Source organism: Miscanthus floridulus, chromosome 4, assembly GCF_019320115.1.
Source record: "Miscanthus floridulus cultivar M001 chromosome 4, ASM1932011v1, whole genome shotgun sequence".
Classification (NCBI taxonomy): Eukaryota; Viridiplantae; Streptophyta; class Magnoliopsida; order Poales; family Poaceae; genus Miscanthus; species Miscanthus floridulus.
The window spans coordinates 89,291,210-89,310,071 of record NC_089583.1 but is presented as its reverse complement, the minus strand read 5'-3'; the positions used below and the strand labels follow the sequence as shown (position 1 = coordinate 89,310,071).

Here is an 18,862-nt window from a genome sequence, read left to right as displayed (position 1 = left end):
ATTCGCAATGACAAAAGGTGATTAGATTGGATAAAAGAAGCCAAGCGAGAGCGATAAGGACGATGCAAGCGACACGTGCTGGACAAGTTAAGTTAAAAGTGTCCAGTTGCAGTATAACAATAAATAAAGTGAAAAACTTTATTTATTCGATTTTGCAGGCTAATTCTTGGCATGCACTCAATGGCTCAAGCGTGGGTGCGTAGGGCACTCGTCTTCTCTAGTGCATCATTTTGATTTCCCAGTTTTTAAAGCCAATTATTAGTTTATTTCTTTCAAAGTGACCGCAATTATTTTAGAGGACCACGCGTAAACGGAAGGAATTCATGCGAATGCATGCTTTGCCGTGAAGGATCAAGCAGGGCCCGGGACAAAGAAAAAAGGCTCAAATTTTAACCTGGGGCCCGCACGCACGTTTGTTCTAGTGTATAATACGTACGGAGTACTGTTTTGTGTCAAAATCGTTTGGAATAAAAATGATGTTTGTTAAGATGCCGTGTCCAGCTTCGATTCCGTTTCTGCTCCAAATCCGATTTTGCTGACTGGGTTCGGTGGTTCTGGTGCCGACTTTTTTATGTTTTGTGTCACCTAACACAAGATGCCCTGCTCGCTCCATAGATGATAGTACTGTTGGTTGATTCATTATAAGAGAAAAATATTATTCGTTGACCGAAAAAGTACGGGGAAGAGGCTCCGGCCTCCGGCAGCCGAATTTCCTGGTACCAAATCCCGTGAAATCTGTGGATTAATTCTTCATCTAGCTTGTAACTAGGGCTAATTAGTGCTGTTTTAAATTGAAGGATGGCAGGGATGGTCGGGTACCAACGAGGGGCATGTGAGAAATCTCACAAGAATTTGATAAGTAGCGGTAGTACGATTTTGCAACGTGCTTTAAAATTTCTGTATTTTTTTTAAATGGGAAACCCCATGTCAAAGAGGTTTAGTTTTCTTCTGTGAAAATTGCGCTCATGATCTAATTTTTTATACAATAATGATTTTTTTTTGCAAGAGAAACTATTTTTCATAAATGTTAAAATAGGTAACGTCCAGCTAAAAATACAATTGACAAAATAAAATAAAGTTTAGGGCATACAAAAAAAAATCCTGAATTCCGAAATTTCCACGCATTATAAAGATATTGAGAAACATCAACTTACACGGTTACACCAGTAATGCTGCCTTTGTTAGAGATAATCTATATCATTCTTTCATAAAAATGGATTTAAGTTTAGCTTGCTTGAGAAACTCAAATTCTTTTTGGCATGAGCTCTAGACTCTGGTCAAAGGGAAACATTGTCCTTTAATTCGTTTTCCGATTTTGCATGCCAGTTGTCATGTGGTTGGAAATGGTCATGGTTAGGTCCATGTGCACAATGTAAATCACTGACAGTGCAAAAGATAAGCAGCCTGTTCGGTCAGGCTTATACGATTGATCATGGATTATAAGCTGAAACAATATTTTTCTCTCATACTAAACAAGTCAAACATTACGAAGAAACGAACAGGCTGATAAAGCCAAAAGCATAGGAGGCCACAAAGTAAATAAAATAAGCATCATAGGGCGTCAAATAAGGTAGACCCGTAGACCGTCTCCAACAACCTCGACCTAAAATACAATACATATTTATACTTTGATTACTTAAATTTAGATTATGTCTCTCCTGACATCTAAAATGAATCGTATAGGTACTTTATTGGAAACTATATTTATAGAGATTATTTTTTGAGTCTCGTGTTGAAGACAGCCTTGCCAATGCAATCCTGACGTGCTTCATTTACCCGCCTATTTTTTTTATTTCCCGACTAAAAAACCTTTTTCTTTTCATCACAAAAGATTACGTGCGAAGAGGGGAGCTCGGAGAAGGAAAAGAAAAGAAAGAAAAATGGAGATAGAAGAAGGCTGTGTGATGTGAGGGGAAATTACGTGGGACATAAGCTGATTTCTCTCATCGGCTGCTTGAGCTGAGTTGTTTTGAGTGGCCTGCGAGGACTCTTGAGCTCCGAGCTCTGCGCCTTGCTATTCCTGACTATTTTCTTGCCTTTTGTCTCCATTTTCCTAGTGCTATACTAATTTCTGAAATCTGAAGACCTCTTGGAGGAATTCTCTGCTTCATTTCTCCGGCAGGTAATCTCTAATTTTTCTGCTTTATTTGCCAAATCCTTACCTTCTCCATTGTTTTCTCTCTCTTTTTTTATTGTGATTTACGGCTTCTTCCTCCCATTTTCGTTTTCCATTTCTCCTCGTTTCTTCCCCGCCGTTACAAGCTGCTGCCACCCTACGCTGTAAAACTTGCTCTGTTCATCCTACGCTGTAAAACTCGCTCTGTTCATCGTCAAATTTTCCAGCTTTGAGCAGCACGGGGTTTATGATTTTTGCAGTTCCTAGCTCCGTTCGCCGGTTGTAAGATTTGCTGTGAAGCAGAAGAGCTGCAACCTTCAGTCCAAGAAATCGCTGGAAGAGAGAGCTGCAGATTCGTAGCCGCTTCTGTTTCCGCACACTTGTTCAGTGTGGAATGATGGAGGTGAGCCCGTCTCCGGAGCAAGGAGTGATGGCGGGAAGGGAGCCGTTCGGGCTGCCGAAGACCCCGGCGACGCCGCCGTCCTCCGGGGGAACGCAGAGTTTGCGCATGGCGTACACGACGGACGGCACCGCCATCTTCACCCCGGTGAGCTCCGTGCCGCCCGCGACGGCGACGTACCAGCCCGTGGCTGCTTCAAGCTTGGCTGGCGTGGGAGGCAATGGTGGCCCGCCGGTGCACCCGGGCGGCGCGGGTGAGCCGGTGGCCAAGAAGAAGCGTGGTCGGCCAAGAAAGTACGGCCCCGACGGCTCCATATCGCTGGCATTGGTGCCCGCATCCATGGCTGCAGCGCCGGCGCCGGCGCCGGCGCCGCCGGCTCCTGGAGCTTCCGGTCCTTTCTCGCCTAACGGCCCGAAGGCGCCGAACGCTGCGCCGTCAGCGTCGCCGGACGGCGCGAAGAAGCGGGGCCGGCCGAAGGGCTCCACCAACAAGAAGCACGTGCCTGCTCTTGGTAATATTGGGTGCATCCTCATAAGAGACCGTATTTTTTTAGCTTTCTTATTTTAATTTATGATGAAGCTCAAGAACCGGGAGGGGCAATTTTCATCTTGTTTCTTAGTATTTTTTTGTCACAACGAATTATAAAATACGGCCTGGACTTGCTCAGAATTGCTGGTTGGCTTTTGATTAGATCTGAGGTGATGGACTGCTAGAGTGGTGTCAGTAATTAGTACTTCGCAACCTTCTTTAAGAAAGAAGAAACCTCTTCTTTAGTTTGCATGTAGGATAGGCCATTTTAGTTGAATCATTCTGCAATTTCTGTCGGAATGTCTAGCTAAGGATGCGTAATGCTTGGCTGTTACATTATTGAAGTATGAAATACTCCAATCTATTCAATAACTGAAATTTGAAGACTCCAGGTTTCGTCCCAACCTAGAAACTACTGATGTTTCAGAACGTGTAGCCCTCCAGTTTGCATGCGTTGATGAATTTGCTGTTGATTCGGGTATGTTTTGCAGGGCCAGGAGGGGCAGGTTTTACACCTCATCTCATTTTTGTAAAGGCCGGAGAGGTATAGATAATCCTGGATTCTTATTCATATATCTGCATGCCATTTGTCTGTAAATTATTCAGTTTAGTTTTTTTTTTTTGTTAAATAAAGTAAGGTTTAACATTTTCATCAAAAAAAAAGTAAGGTCTAACATTACTAGTAAACCATCTTTCTGAATTCTGATTCAGCTGTCATCAATGGAACTCTTAGTTTGCATTAAGCTATTAATTGTAGTGCATTAGTGGTGCTTTTGCCATTTTACTGAATTTTAAGGCTAAGTTTGAGCACTTATTACTAAAGCAGGACATATCATATTCTAGTCCATTGGATATGTGAGAAAAACGTAGTCATATCCTCGGCTTCCATACTTCCAGAACTCGTGTTACCAGAATGCTAAGTCTCCCACTGTGACCTGGGATTGAGGCTTAAGCTTAACTCCATATAACTAACTGGATGCTTAAGCTAGTGGAAAGCCAGTGCAGTATTAACAACTTACCGGCTTGGTCACCACTCACTAGCTTCTGTTTATTATTATAAAGTTCCATTGGACATCTGTCTGTTATTTCCCCCAAAAGTATCAGCATTCAGGATGGTTAGGCTTCTTATCTTTTTAGATGAGAGGTTGCATTTTTATAACCTTTATCAGTTCACTGCTGTAAATGGCTTGGATTTTTTTTTGCTTTCCAGGACGTATCGGCAAAGATCATGTCGTTCTCTCAGCACGGGACACGCGCGGTTTGCATCCTTTCAGCAAATGGCGCCATATCAAATGTGACGCTTCGGCAATCTGCTACTTCAGGCGGAACGGTGACATACGAGGTTTGTATTTTTAACTGTCATCACAAGTTATCAGTACACTTGATACAAATAGCTAGCTCGAGCACTTTACGCCAGGTATAGTGATTCAGAAAAGTGATCTTACTGATGTTTATTGTCTACGAGCTATCACTGTTGCTGGTATTTGTACTATGTAGTACTAGGTGATTGTGAAAACTGAAATCTTGTTTCCTGGATTCCTGCACAGGGTCGTTTCGAGATACTGTCTCTGTCTGGGTCGTTTCTTCTATCAGAGAATGGTGGTCATCGCAGTCGAACTGGTGGGCTCAGCGTTTCGCTAGCAGGCCCTGATGGCCGTGTCCTGGGTGGTAGTGTTGCCGGACTTCTGACGGCTGCTTCACCGGTACAGGTCTGCCACCTCTCTCATCCATGAATCATGTGATGAGTAGATTTCGGCTTCATTCAGGGCTGCTTACACGTGTACATCTCTACTAACCGTTGCTCTCTGGATCCTGCTGAAATTTGTACCTTCCTGGTTTCAATTCGTGGTAGTAGATGTAGAAGAATTTACAGAGCGTTGTCGTCGACTGTTTCTCCGATTGCATAGTGATCATTGACCACCAATGTTGTTGTTATTTGTACTCTACAGATCGTTGTCGGGAGCTTTGACGCCGATGGAAAGGAGCCGAAGCAGCAGAAGCTTGCTGCGTCACCGTCAGACCCATCACCGGCGCCACTAAAGCTCGCGCCGACGACGACGGGCGTGGCGGCAGGGCCGAGCAGCCCGCCGTCGAGAGGGACATTGAGCCTGAGCGAGTCATCCGGCGGCGCCCCGAGCCCGCCGCACGCAGGGGCCAGCGGCGGCGGCCATGGGCAGCAGCAGCAGCCAGGGGGCTTCTCCGGCCTGTCCTGGAAATGACCAGGCCCCAGACACCTTCTGACCGTGGTAGAACTGGCAGAAAGAACTGAAGGATGAAGCTCACTCGGGGAGAAGCAGCAGGCTTGTAGGTGGTGAAAAGACTCTGTAGCTCTTGCTGTAGATGTTAATCGTGCATTGTTAGGTGGTTGCTTATTGTCGTCTGGAATGGATATGGGTGCCGTGTACTGAACCTGTGCCCCTATGCAGCACCAGCACGTTGGAAGTTCTTGGTTTCTACTGTGTGGCGCACGCGATTTCTCCGCCTTGTTGAAGGATGAAGCAAATATATGTATCACCTATTTTTAGCTTTTCTCGTCAAAATGCTTGGCACATAAAAACCGGATATCTGACTACTGACTTTCAGTAAGTATGAGACTTTCTCAGATATTTTCTCAGACGGTCTCCAATAGGTGACTTATATGAGGCATCTAAACCCAAAATAGATAGCAGGAGATCTAAAATCAGTCTTCAACAGAGTACCTATACGGGAGATCCATTTTGAGTTGTCTGAGAGGCACAACCTGTAAACCTATTTGTAGAAAGTATTCTCTTTTGTGTCCTGTTGTTGGAGAGGATATCGAATGTGTATTGAACCATTTGACTGTAGCGCTACCCAAACGTTGAATGGGTCTTATATTTGAGGTGTTGTTGTTAAAGATAGTCTCATAATCTGTGTTGCACTGCAAGATCAAATGGGTTATACTTTCTAGGATTGGAAATACGTAAACCAAATCCCGAAATATATTCCTACCGCTCGGGAAAAAAAATTAAAACCATACACGTTCATAATACATGTATGTATAGAGCGAAGATCACAAAGCAAACATCTACGGCCTTCTCAAAAAGACGCCTTCGAAACGAGGAGACGTATGCTTTCTGCCTCGACTCGCTGTCGCTGGGCCCGGCCTCTTCTCTTCCACACGACGACACGAGGACGCAGCAACGAAAGCACCCAAACGACCAGGAAATTGAACAAGCGGCCCACGGAACTCCGGCGCCCGCTCCGCCACCTCGGAACCCTAGCCGGCTAGCCGCCCCGTCCATCCGCCTGTCCCCGCCCATGGATATCGCCGCCGGAGACAGGCGCAGATAGCGATACGCAAAGGAGTACGTCCGTTGACCTTGTTAATCGCGACGCCCGAGGCGTGTGGCGCGGGGGAGGAGGAGAAAGGAGAGGGGGAAGAAGAGAGTGGGAGAGGCGGGCGGGGCGCGATGTCGGTGCGGATCAAGGCGGTAGTAGACCGGTTCGTGAAGGAGCTGCAGGAGGCGCTGGACGCGGACATCCAGGACCGCATCATGAAGGAGCGCGAGATGCAAAGCTACATCGAGGAGCGCGAGCGCGAGGTCGCCGAGCGGGAGGCCGCCTGGAAGGCCGAGCTCTCCCGCCGCGAGGTAATCACCGCAGTTCCCCCAATTCACGTCTTAGCGTTGAAACCTCAAACAATCAGTGCGCGCTGCTCCTGTTTGCGTGCTGTACTTGCCGTTGATGAGTTGGCCGATGTTGGCCAATGTCGACACATTTTTCATTTCTTCTGCAATCGGTGCTTGTAATCCGCTTTAGGCACACCGCCATTGAAGTGAAGTGCAGTAGTTTGGGTTGAGTTAGGATTCATCAGCAACCACTACAGTATGTTTTTTGGGCTGCTTTCCTTCTCTACTGGGTTTCAGTCATGCCGTCTAAGATTTTTTTTTTCCTTTCAACGATTGATCCTTTCATATAAATTGTGTTATGATAGCTCTCACATAGTAGATGAAATCATCCCGATTTCTAACATGATTTCCGTGTGTTGAGATTTGAGCTCCAAGGCTCAAGCTGGGATCGTCAGTTCAGGATTCAGGTTTCATTTATGTGAAACCCAAGAATTAGCTGTGCAGCCATAGCCTGGCAGTATGTATTGGTGTCAGCAGGGGAGATTGGAGGGGCAACGAGGAATGTTTAGAAGGCAGCAGTGGGAGCCGCTAACAAGGAAGGATGGATTCCCAGGGAAGTTTGGGTTCGCAAAGTGGGAGTGGAGGCTTGGTAATTTGCGGGATGCAATTGAGTGGTGGCACCAAGGAGAGAGAGGTGTTGGGTGGGGTTAGTGCTTCGAGTGGAGAGTGTATATGGCTGAGGAGGTTAAATACATATACAGGGGTGGCAGATCAACCACAAGAATAGGAGATATCTATATCAGGATCCAAATAGCCCAAATTTAAAGGGTATTGGGGGGATACATTTGATTTAGACGTACCCATCCATAATTTGTTTACTCCTTGTGTTTGTGTTAGCATTTTGCTGTGCGATGCCTTGTTTTGGCATGATTAGTACCACCAGAATAAGATATATCTTGCCCTTCTTGCTTCACTTATGGAAGCTGATTGCACACATTTGGCCTGTTTCTCCTTACATATTTAGTAGCTATTGTTGCAGTAGTGTAGTTATGTCTTTACTATGTCACATTTCTCTCAGTCTGATGGTCTGGCCAGCAATGCAGATCTTGACTCATGCTGTGTTATGTACAAGTGCTCATATGTTGGGCTGTAGTTGAATCAATAACTCATTATACGGAAGGCTTAATTTGAAGTGCATGATATGGGAATGGCTTAGTTCAAACTGTAACAAGGTATTTTATAGAGAAAGGAAGTGCTTAGTCACTTGGTACTGGATCATCATCATTAACATAACTGCTATGCCATGTAGTATTGAAGCAAGAACTGTAAAGCCTGTTCTCTTTTGCCTAATTAGGAGCAAAATTAGTTGATGGCTGTGCCACTTCAGTTTTCTTGAAATGTATTAGAGGCTTGGAGCGAGCAGTATGCATTTGAGCAGGATCTTACTGATGGATGAAAGTCAAGCATGTCTCCAATTCATCACTGTTAACTGTAATTAGGGACCTACAACATGACTTATCTCAATTCTGTCCTGTACAGGCTGAGATTGCACGGCAAGAAGCCAGGCTGAAGATGGAAAAGGAGAATTTAGAGAAGGAAAAGAGCGTCCTCATGGGAACAGCATCCAGCCAAGACAACCAAGATGGAGCCCTTGAGATCACTGTCAGTGGTGAGAAGTACAGGTGCCTCCGTTTCTCTAAGGCGAAGAAATGAGAGATGGACTGGCACTGAACTGGGCCAACACATGCTCTGTAGTCAGTGCTGGTCTAGATATAGCCACATAGTCCTGCAAAGCCCTTATTTTGATTCAGATTGTATTCTTTTTCCTTGTACAGGAAATCCTGGAATGCCCTTAACAGAATAGTGGATACTTATGCTAAGACTGTCTTGTTTATAAAAAACTGGGCAACTAGAACAGCTGCAATGGGAGCTGATGACGACTGAAGATTGTTGCCAGTTGTGATGCCTTGTTCTTGCTGATATGTTTACAGGCTATTGCCCGCTAGACCAACTCAATGCTGGCTCTAAAATAGTAAAATATGAGTTCAGAGTTCGTATAAATGGTCAGCCGCTCTGCTGTGGCTTGGTTGGTGTATCAGATTGTGCTGGGCGTTCGAGCTGATTGGATGCGAAGAAGCTGTTGATAGCTTGCATTGGTGTTCTCGGACTCGGACCCCGAACTTTGAACACCCCAGAAAACTTATAAACAAAGGGGAATCGCCGTTCTGAACAGCTGGTTTGGAACTGGCGCTCGCAGTTCAGTTCACCAGACGCAATCGAACAAAACCTAATGCAGCACCTGGCGCTCGCAATTCAGTTCACCAGAAACCAGATGCAATCAAACGGCCTGAGAACTATGCACGTCTCCGTCTGAGAACTATGCCAGTCATGTCATCTAGGAAAATAGGGTCATATTTTGGCCGAACTATGCCAGACGGTTTATATTATATTTGGTTAAGTAATAACATAACTGTTAGGAATTATGTTGCTGGCAACTTAACAAAACTAGGGAAATGTGCCAATTTATACTAAGAAAATGCTATACCACACTGAATTATTATATAGAATAAAAAATACTAAAAAAGAGCACAAAAAGCCTGTCAGCCACTCTTTTAAAAACCGTATAGAAAAATCGATAATCTTGGAGTGGAAAATGCCACTAATTAAGAATGATCAGAGTACAGAGAACAATCCGTAGCAGTGGATCCATTTGGCAGCTGGGGAGACGAAGAGGAGGTCGTCGTCCTTCTCCAGTCCAGCTTGAGGCCCGCCCCACACTGTCCAGCTCGGCCGTGAAAGTTGTGCGAAACAACTCCACGAGATGCCCGCCCGGAAAACCCCAAAACACCCCTGGATCGAACACATGACCACGGTGGCATGGCGATCATGCTGCGCCACGATTATAAAGCCCCGGGTGAGCCGCGCCCATCGAACCAAGTCGCCAACCACGTCGGCGTGCGCACGTCACGAAGGACGATCAGAAGCTAAGCCCCAGCTCCAGCTCCGGTGCCGCCGGTTCCGCGATGCGACTCACGTCGTACCAGAGGCTGTCGTCGGAGCGGCCCGAGGGTGGCGCCGCGAGGGCGTGGGCGTGGGCTTCGCTGAGGCGGGCAGCCGCCGCAGGGGTCGCCCGGCTGTACGCCGCGCGGCGGCGGTGGTCGTGCACGCGGAGGTCGTTGGTTGCCGGGAGGGTGGCCCGGCCGCTGCGGGCCAAGGCGGCGGCGAGGTACGAGTACGACTCGGCGAGCTACGCGCGCAACTTCGACGACGGGGCGTGGATGGCAGAGGATGGCGTGTCATGGAACGCGCGTTCGTTCGGCGCGTGCAGGCTCGCCGCCGTCCAGCCATAAGGAGAGCTTCCCTTCATGTTGCTTCTTAGAATTAGCGACTGATTATTTGTCAGGAATGATTATTTATTAAAATCGTGTGTAGAATTGATTTGTACGCCGTTTTTTTTCTTTCTATGTTATCTTGAATGAATGCATCGTCACACGTGAAAGATTTCGAGTGGAAATGAGTAGAAAACCGAAAAGATGGATGAGATTTATGAAATTTCGTAATTCTTATTGAATTCAATGAAGTTTTGCAAATAGAGTGACGTTTTTTTTTTTTGAGGGGGGAGTGACGGTTTTTTATGGAAGAAAAGAAATGACACTTGAGCAAAACAAAAACCTATAGTATGGGCCATACCGCCGTAGCCCGACTTTATGAAAGCTGGACGGGCCTTATTTGGACGTAGTACAGCAGGCTAGTAGAATAGGCCTTATTTGGACGTAGCCCATCTGGTTCAGGAATCAATCACTAATTACGAAACTAATTACATAGTTTACGACTAATTTATGAGACGAATCTTTTAAGCTTAATTAGTTCATAATTTGACAATGTTTTGCTATAGTAAACATGTGCTAATGACGGATTTATTAGGCTTAAAAATTCGTCTCGTGGAGTACTTACGGATTATGTAATTTATTTTTTTATTAGTATCCGAACACCCTATACAACATTCTCCCGACACACCTCCTAAATTTCAGTAGCCGGATCCAAACACCCCCTAAAAACAGCGCGACTTAAAGGCCCAAACAACGGCATTTCACTGTCATGTTGTCGAACTAAACGTGCTAAATCAGCGGTAATAAAAGTGAAAAAAGGCAGCGATGCAATAAAAGGAGAATACAAACGGTCCGACAAGCTCGACACCCAATCCAATCCCAGTTGAGAAAATGGAAATTTTGCCATCCTTGTAAATGGGCTTCGCTAGTTTGCCATCGTGCAAATGAGATTCGCTATTTTACCATTATGAAACACGGACATCACACTAGAATGCCATTCAGTGCTACTGTCCAATTTATATTCCAAATTACCCCTGCCTTCCTCTCGCTATGTTTGCATGCGAGGCCGCAACCATGGTTCCTGTTCGGTGGCGCAGCAAGCTCCCCTCCAGCACCGCCCGTACGCCATCGATGCCCATGGCCCACACCTGAGCTCTCCGACGCCTACCCCCACATCGCCGGTGTCACGACTCCCCTCCTGTCGGATACCATAAAAAGGGGTACCCTAAGCAAGAACCGAAAAGATTGCTTAGACCTTACAAATATCAAAGCCGAAGGACAACCACGAGGCCTCAGCCGATTCTCCAATCCGCCCCGCTGAGGCCCCCTCGCCGAGGCCGATTTTTTGATTCGCCCCGCTGAGGCCCTCTCATCGAGGCCGATTCACCCCGCCGAGGCCCTCTCGCCGAGGCCAATTTTCCGATTCGCCCCACCGAGGCCCTCTCGCCGAGGCCGATTCTCCGATTCGCCCCGCCGAGGCCCCTCGCCGAGGTCGATTTTCCGATTCACCCCGCTGAGGCCCTCTCGCCGAGGCCGATTCTCCAATCCGCCCCGCCGAGGCCCCCTCGCCGAGGCCGATTTTCCGATTCGCCCCGTCGAGGCCCCTCGCCGAGGCCCTCTCGCTGAGGCCGATTCGCCCCGCCGAGGCCGTCTCGCCGAGGTCGTCCCTCTGGCAGGCTGTCCCATCCATTTAATGCGCCTGAATGCACCCACTACGTCAGCCACGACCGGCAGGGTACAACAACAGGAGCGATGGGACAGCGGTCGAATCTCCTTTTTACCATCCCTTACTGACGGTGCAGGGGTTACCATGCCCTGCGGCCACATGCCCTGCACTTTTCCACCTAAACCGGGTACGACGCTGACCATCGAGGCCCCCGCATCATACTCAGGTCACCTCCCAGGCCTCTGCGCAGTCAGCCACAAACACCTGCCAGGCCTCGACGCGCCACCAAGTCAAAAATTCACAAGGCACGGCATGTCACCTACAGCGGAGGCCATGCTGACTAGACGTCAACGAGGACCCCTACGACTTCAACAGCCTCGAGCATGGCCGGCATGACGCACCAGTGATCAAGTACCAATTGCCATTCCCGACACTGTGCTGCTACAGGAATAGGCCATAGTACTAGATCTTCCTTCCTCGCTAAGGCTCCACATGTAGCTCTCTCATGTACTCCTGGCTCCCTCCTTGCGGCTATAAAAGGAAGCAGCCAGGGCCGTTTCTAGGGATCGGGACCACACCGGTCCTCATGTGAAAACGCACTCACTCAATTCACGCACGCTCTCCCGCTGCCTGAGAGCAACGTCTCAAGCAGCCCGCACCACTCTTCGCCGAGACCTGGGACTAGCTCCCTCTCTCACCCAGCTTATAACCCCCTACTACAAGCACTTCGGTGCAAGGAATACGAGATCGATCTTCCAGACTGGACGTAGGGCATCGATTGCCTGAACTAGTATAAACCTTATGTCTCTTTGTATCACCATCCGGGACTGGGAGCACGCGGTTCAAATTCACTAGTCGGTTGAGGACCCCCCGGTCTAAAACACCGACAGTTGGCACGCCAGGTAGGGGTATCTGCGTGTCAGCTTCATCATCCCAATAGGTTCCGGATGGCAGACCCTGTACGACCGCTGTGTCTCGGCACGGTGGTGTGGTTCGGGAGCCTAGAGTTCATGTCCCTAGGGTATGAGTACGACATGGTACTTCTCACACCCCGAGCCCCGCCTGCCGATGACGACGTCACGCATCGGCAGCCCAGGCGCAGGCGGCGCCCGGGCGGCCATTCTCGTCGCGCTCGCCAGGCACGGCGTGAGCAAGATCATCCCGATGCCACGCAAACCTAGGGCGACTCGCCGCTCTCCGCTGGCACCCCACGACCAGCTGTTGGCGCAGGGTCCCTGGTTGGGGATCTGTCTAGCCTGAGCATGGACAAGGGAAAAACACCGGTGGCACCTGGCGATGCCCCGACACCAAGCTCCGCTCCACCAATCCTTGAGGAGCTATCTCCGGTAGAACAGAGCCCGACGGCGGCACTATCTCCATACCCCTTCGGGTTAAGAAATGCCGCCGCATCTTATGCTTACGCCTACGCTTCCGCTCACGTGGATCTCTCGGAGCACCGCCAGCGCTTCGTTCTCGACTTTGACACCACAGCGTCGACTCATGCCCACGCCAACTCCTCAGAGGAGGACGAGGCATGGGCCAGAGCGGATTTCTCCGACCTCTGCGACCACGAAACTATGCGTCGCTTCTTGGCCACAAGCGACTATTGCTTTGGCTACTCCGATTCTGACGATGAAGGTACTTACGATCCCACTCGTGAGTGCTTCCACGTCGGACTGGGGATGCCAAGCACGGGTGATGAACATGAGGAGGTGGATGACCGCACTCCGCATCATCAGGGAACGGGTGATGCGATGCCTTCACGCATTGCCCCCCCGGCAGCATGGAACGAGAACCTTGCCCTCAGACAATTTTGACGCCCGGACCTAGAACAGCTCCGTGAGCTTTAGGCCAAGGTTGAGCAAGATCAACTCCTTCTGCAACAACTCCAAACCACTCTCGAGCAGGAGTAGTAAGGCCGCGGTGATGGCAGAGGAGCCCGGCGATGGGCTCGCGACGTGCACCATCGCATCAACGACGACAAAGGGGACGATCGTCCCCCAATCTTCAATCGCGCTAGCCAGAATGTCACAGCTGCGGCGATGCTAGTGCGCGTGATGCCCGAGCCCTCCACCACGAAAGGACGACGGGTTCGCGGCGAGCTCCGGGATCTCCTCGAGACCGCTGCAGTGTAGCAGGCAGAGAGTTCCGCCTCTCGGCGGCGTGGAGCCGCCTCGGACCTCCCCTCAGCACCACGCCGATAGAATAGGGAGGCCACGGTTCGTCCTAAGCCCGCTCGGGTGCCGGCAACCAATAGGGTCCCCCCAGTCCACGACCGCCTCGATAACCGACGTGAGGCGCAGGGTGACCACGAGGTGGTCGGCCGACAACGACGCCACGACAGTGAGGGGCCCGCTCGAGGCTACCATCCACATCGGGGCGGCTGTTATGACAGCGAGGAAGACCGCAGTCCCTCTCCTGAACCACCTAGCCCTCGGGTCTTCAGCAGAGCCATCTGCAACGCTCAGTTTCTAGCCCAGTTTTGCCAGCCGACCAACCTCACAAAGTATAGCGGTGAGACCAACCCCGAGCTCTAGCTCACCGATTATCGCCTGGCTTATCAGCTAGGCGGCACGGACGATGATCTACTCATCATCCGTAACCTCCCCCTGCTCTTGTCAGACTCGGCACGAGCCTGGCTTGAGCACCTTCCTCCCTCTCAGATCCACATCTGGCGCGACTTGGTTTAGATCTTCGTCGGGAATTTCCAGGGCACATACGTGCGCCCTGGAAACTCCTGGGACCTTAAGAGTTGTCGCCAGAAGCCAGATGAGTCTCTCTGAGACTTCATCCGGCGCTTCTCGAAACAATGCACCAAGTTGCCTAGCGTCAGCGACTCAGAGATTGTCCAGGCTTTTCTCTCTGGCACCACCTGCCGAGACTTGGTCCGAGAATTGGGCCGAAACATGCCGCGCTCGGCCATCGTGCTCCTCGACATCGCCACCAACTTCGCCTCAGGCAAGGAGGCTATAGGGGCCATCTTCCCTACGGATGATGCCAAGGGGAAGCGGAGGGATGAGGCCCCCGAGGCCTCGGCTCCCCGCCTCCCCAAAAGGAAGAAGGATCGCCAGGGGAAGCGGGTCGTCCTCGAGACCGATATGGTCGCGGCCACAGAACGCAAGAATCTTTGAGGCTCCAGGGGCCCCAGACCCTTCGACAACATGCTTAAGAAACCCTACCCTTACCACCAAGGCCCAGTCAAGCACGCCCTTGAGGATTGCTCCATGCTGTGGCGTTATTATGCCAGGCTTGGGCTCCCCAACGATGATGCCAAGCAGAAGGGTGCCAGCGACCGGGACGATGACAAGGACGACAGGTTCCTTGAGGTACACAATGTCTTCATGATCTTCAGCGGACCCTCGGCGTGCCTTACGGTGTGGCAGCGAAAGAGGGAACACTGAGAGGTTTTCTCGGTCAAGGTGGCCACTCCTTGGTACCTCGACTAGTCTCAGGAGACGATCACCTTTGATCGAGATGACCACCCCGACCATGTTCTGAATCCCAGGCAGTACCCACTTGTTGTTGACTCGATCATCGACAACACCCAACTCTCTAAGGTGTTGATGGACGGAGGCAGCGGCCTCAATATCCTATACGCCAACACCCTGGAGCTCTTGGAGATCGACCGATCAAGGCTCCGAGGTGACGTCGCACCCTTCCACGGCATTGTGCCAGGGAAACGCACACGACCCCTCGGGCGCATCGACCTTCCCGTCTGCTTCGGCACCCCCTCCAACTACCGCAAGGAAGTCCTTACCTTCGAGGTGGTCGGATTCGGAGGAACCTACCACGCTATCTTGGGGCGGCCGTGCTACGCCAAGTTTATGGCAGTTCCCAACTATACATACCTCAAGCTCAAGATGCCAGGCCCCAGCGGTATCATCACGATTGAGTCCACGTACGAACATGCATACGACTGTGATGTCAAGTGCATCGAGTACGCCAAGGCTCTCGCCGAGGCCGAGACCCTTATCGCCAACCTCGACCAATTCAGTGGCGAGGCGCCTGACTCCAAGCATCGCGTAGGGACGTTCGAGCCCGCGGAGGCCATCAAGCTCGTCCCAGTCGACCCCGCCTGCCCCGACGATCGGGCGCTGAGGATCAGTGCCACTCTCGACATCAAATAGGAAGTCGTGCTCGTCGACTTCCTCCATGCGAATGCCGACATATTCGCATGGAGTCCCTCAGATATGCCGGGCATACCAAGGGAGGTCGCCGAGCACACCTTGGATATCCAGGCCAGTTCTAGACTAGTGAAGCAACACCTACGCCGCTTCGACGAGGAAAAGCGTAGGGCCATCGGTGAGGAGGTGTAGAAACTCTTGGCGGCCGGGTTCATCAAGAAAGTGTCCCACCCAGAGTGGCTGGCCAACCCCGTGTTAGTTAGGAAGAAAAATGAGAAATGGAGGATGTGTGTAGACTACACCGGTTTGAACAAAGCCTGTCCAAAAGTCCCCTTCCCATTACCCCGAATCGATCAGATCGTTGACTCCACTGCTGGGTGCGAGACCCTATCTTTCCTTGATGCGTATTCTGGTTACCATCAAATCAAGATGAAAGAGTCCGACTAGCTCGCGACTTCTTTCATCACCCCATTCAGCATGTACTGCTACGTGACTATGCCTTTCGGCCTCAGAAACATAGGGGCCACATACCAGCGGTGCATGACCCAGGTTTTTGGCGACCACATTGGGCGGACCGTCAAGGCCTATGTGGACGACATCATGGTCAAGACCAGAAAGGCCGAGGATCTCATCGACGACCTAAAGATAGCCTTCAAATGCCTTAGAGAGAAGGGCATCAAGCTCAATCCCGAGAAGTGTGTGTTTGGAGTCCCCCGAGGCATGCTCTTGGGATTCATAGTCTCAAAACGTGGCATCGAAGCCAACCCAGAGAAGGTCTCGGCCATAACTAGCATAGGACCAATCTGAGACCTCAAGGGAGTATAGAGGGTCATGGTATGCCTTGTGGCCCTGAGCCGCTTCATCTTGCACCTCGACGAAAAAGGCTTGCCTCTGTACCGACTCTTGAGAAAATCCGAGCGTTTTTCTTGGACCCTCGAGGCCGAAGAAGCCCTTGATAGACTTAAAGCGCTGCTCACAAATCCTCCCATCCTGGTACCCACAGCCAGGGACGAGGCCCTCCTACTCTATGTCGCCGCAATGACCCAAGTGGTCAGCGCTGTCGTAGTAGTAGAAAGGTAGAAAGAGGGGCATGCTCTACCCACCCAACGACCTGTTTACTTCATCAGCGAAGTGCTCTCCGAGACCAAAATGCGTTACCCCCACATCCAAAAGCTGGTCTACGCCATAGTCCTAGCCCGGCGCAAGCTACGTCACTACTTCGAGTCTCACCCAGTGACCGTGGTATCGTCTTTCCCCTTGGGAGAGATAGTCCATAACCGGGAGGCCTCAGGCAGGATAGCCAAGTGGGCCATCGAGCTTATGGGAGAAACCTTGACTTTTGCGCCTCGAAAAGCAATTAAGTCTCAAGTCTTGGCCGATTTTGTGGCTGAGTGGACCGACACCCAATTACCACCTACCCAAGTCCAGACAGAATGCTGGACCATGTACTTCAACGGGTCTCTAATGAAGATCGGGGCAGGCGCGGGACTCCTCTTCGTCTCGCCCTTCGGAGTACACATGAGCTACATGGTGCGGCTCCACTTCACCGCCTCCAACAACGTGGCCGAGTATGAGGCCCTCGTCAACGGCTTGCAAGTCGCCATCGAACTTGGGGTACGGCGTCTCGACGTCTGGGGCGACTCGCAGCTCGTCGTCGATCAAGTCATGAAGGAGTCAAATTGCCTTGACCCCAAAATGGAGGCTTACTGCAAGTTGGTACGTCGCCTAGAAGACAAGTTCGACGGTCTCGAACTAAACCACATCGCGCGGAAGTACAACGAGGCCGCTGACGAACTGGCAAAGATGGCCTCGACACGGGCTCCGGTCCCCTTAAACGTATTTGCCAGGGACCTTCACAAACCTTCCATTGACTACACCTTGGTAATGGAGGAGGGCCCACCTATGGAAACCACGACGAGGCTCGATGCCCCCTCTACTGCCGAGACCCCCTTGACCGAGCCTGAGGTCATGGAAGTCAACGCCGAGCCTCCGCAGACCGACTAGGACGCGGATTGGCGAATCTCGTTCCTCGATTGGCTCGATCGGGGGGAGCTTCCTAGCGACAGGACCGAAGCCCGACGGCTCGCGCGCCGAGCCAAGACTTACGTCCTCTGCAATGACGAATTGTACAGGCGAAGTCCCTCTGGTGTCCTCCAACGATGTATCACTGCCGAGGTGGGCCGAGCCCTGCTTTAGGACTTGCACGCAGGCGCCTGTGGGTACCATGCGGTGCCTTGGACGCTCGTAGGAAATGCTTTTCGCTAAGGGTTTTACTGGCCAACGGCGGTCGCCGATGCCACCAAGCTAGTACGCTCCTGCGAAGGATGTCAGTACTATGCTCGACAAACACATCTCCCAGCCCTGGCTCTCCAAACCATCCCCATCACGTGGCCGTTTGCCGTATGGGGGCTCGACATGGTCGGGCCTCTGCAAAAGGCCCCCGGGGGCTACACCCATCTACTGGTATCAATCGACAAGTTCTCCAAATGGATCGAGGCTCGTCCGGTCAATCGAATCAAATCCGAGTAGGCAGTGCTGTTCTTCACTGACATTATCCACAGGTTTGGGGTTCCTAACACCATCATCACCGACAATGGGACACAGTTCACCGGCAAAAAGTTCCTGACATTTTGTGACGACCACCACATCCGTGTGGCCTGGTCGGCCATAGGACACCCAAGGACCAACAACCAAGTGGAACGTGCCAACGGTATGATCCTACAAGGCCTCAAGCCAAGAATTTACAACCGGTTAAAAAAGTTTGGCAAGAAATGGCTCGCCGAACTCCCGTTGGTCATCTGGAGCCTGAGGAACACTTCGAGCCGAGCCACGGGGTTCACGCCTTTCTTCTTGGTCTATGGGGCCGAGGCCATCCTCCCCACTGATTTGGAATATGGTTCCCCAAGGCTACAAGCCTATAACGAACAAAGTAACCGCACCACCCGAGAGGACGCCCTTGATCAACTGGAGGAAGCCCAAGACGTCGCTCTACTACACTTAGCTAAATACCAGCAGACCCTATGGCGCTATCAGGCCCGGCGCGTCCGAGGCCGAGACTTGAAGGTAGGCGACCTGGTGTTGAGACTAGCACAGAGCAACAAGGGCCGCC

The 18,862-nt window shown here is 50.8% G+C and overlaps 2 protein-coding genes across 3 annotated transcripts; both read left to right on the top strand.

The window, feature by feature from the left end:
- The first annotated feature begins 1,842 nt into the window (after positions 1 to 1,842).
- On the top strand, positions 1,843 to 5,731 carry LOC136552031 (AT-hook motif nuclear-localized protein 10-like). Of its 2 annotated transcripts, none has more exons than XM_066543579.1 (6): positions 1,843 to 2,122; positions 2,377 to 3,027; positions 3,536 to 3,588; positions 4,255 to 4,386; positions 4,592 to 4,747; positions 4,994 to 5,731. In XM_066543579.1, exons 2-6 carry the CDS (start codon positions 2,511 to 2,513, stop codon positions 5,261 to 5,263), a joined length of 1,128 nt encoding a protein of 375 aa, XP_066399676.1. In that variant the 5' UTR covers positions 1,843 to 2,122; positions 2,377 to 2,510; the 3' UTR covers positions 5,264 to 5,731. The 2 variants fall into 2 exon arrangements, with proteins under 2 accessions (XP_066399676.1, XP_066399675.1); XM_066543578.1 differs by having other exon boundaries at positions 4,592 to 4,753; positions 4,994 to 5,729.
- A 495-nt stretch (positions 5,732 to 6,226) lies between these two features.
- Positions 6,227 to 8,639, top strand: LOC136552030 (uncharacterized). Its single transcript, XM_066543576.1, has 2 exons — positions 6,227 to 6,655; positions 8,174 to 8,639. The coding sequence occupies exons 1-2, from the start codon at positions 6,476 to 6,478 to the stop codon at positions 8,345 to 8,347; spliced, it is 354 nt and encodes a 117-aa protein (XP_066399673.1). The 5' UTR covers positions 6,227 to 6,475; the 3' UTR covers positions 8,348 to 8,639.
- Positions 8,640 to 18,862: the final 10,223 nt, after the last annotated feature.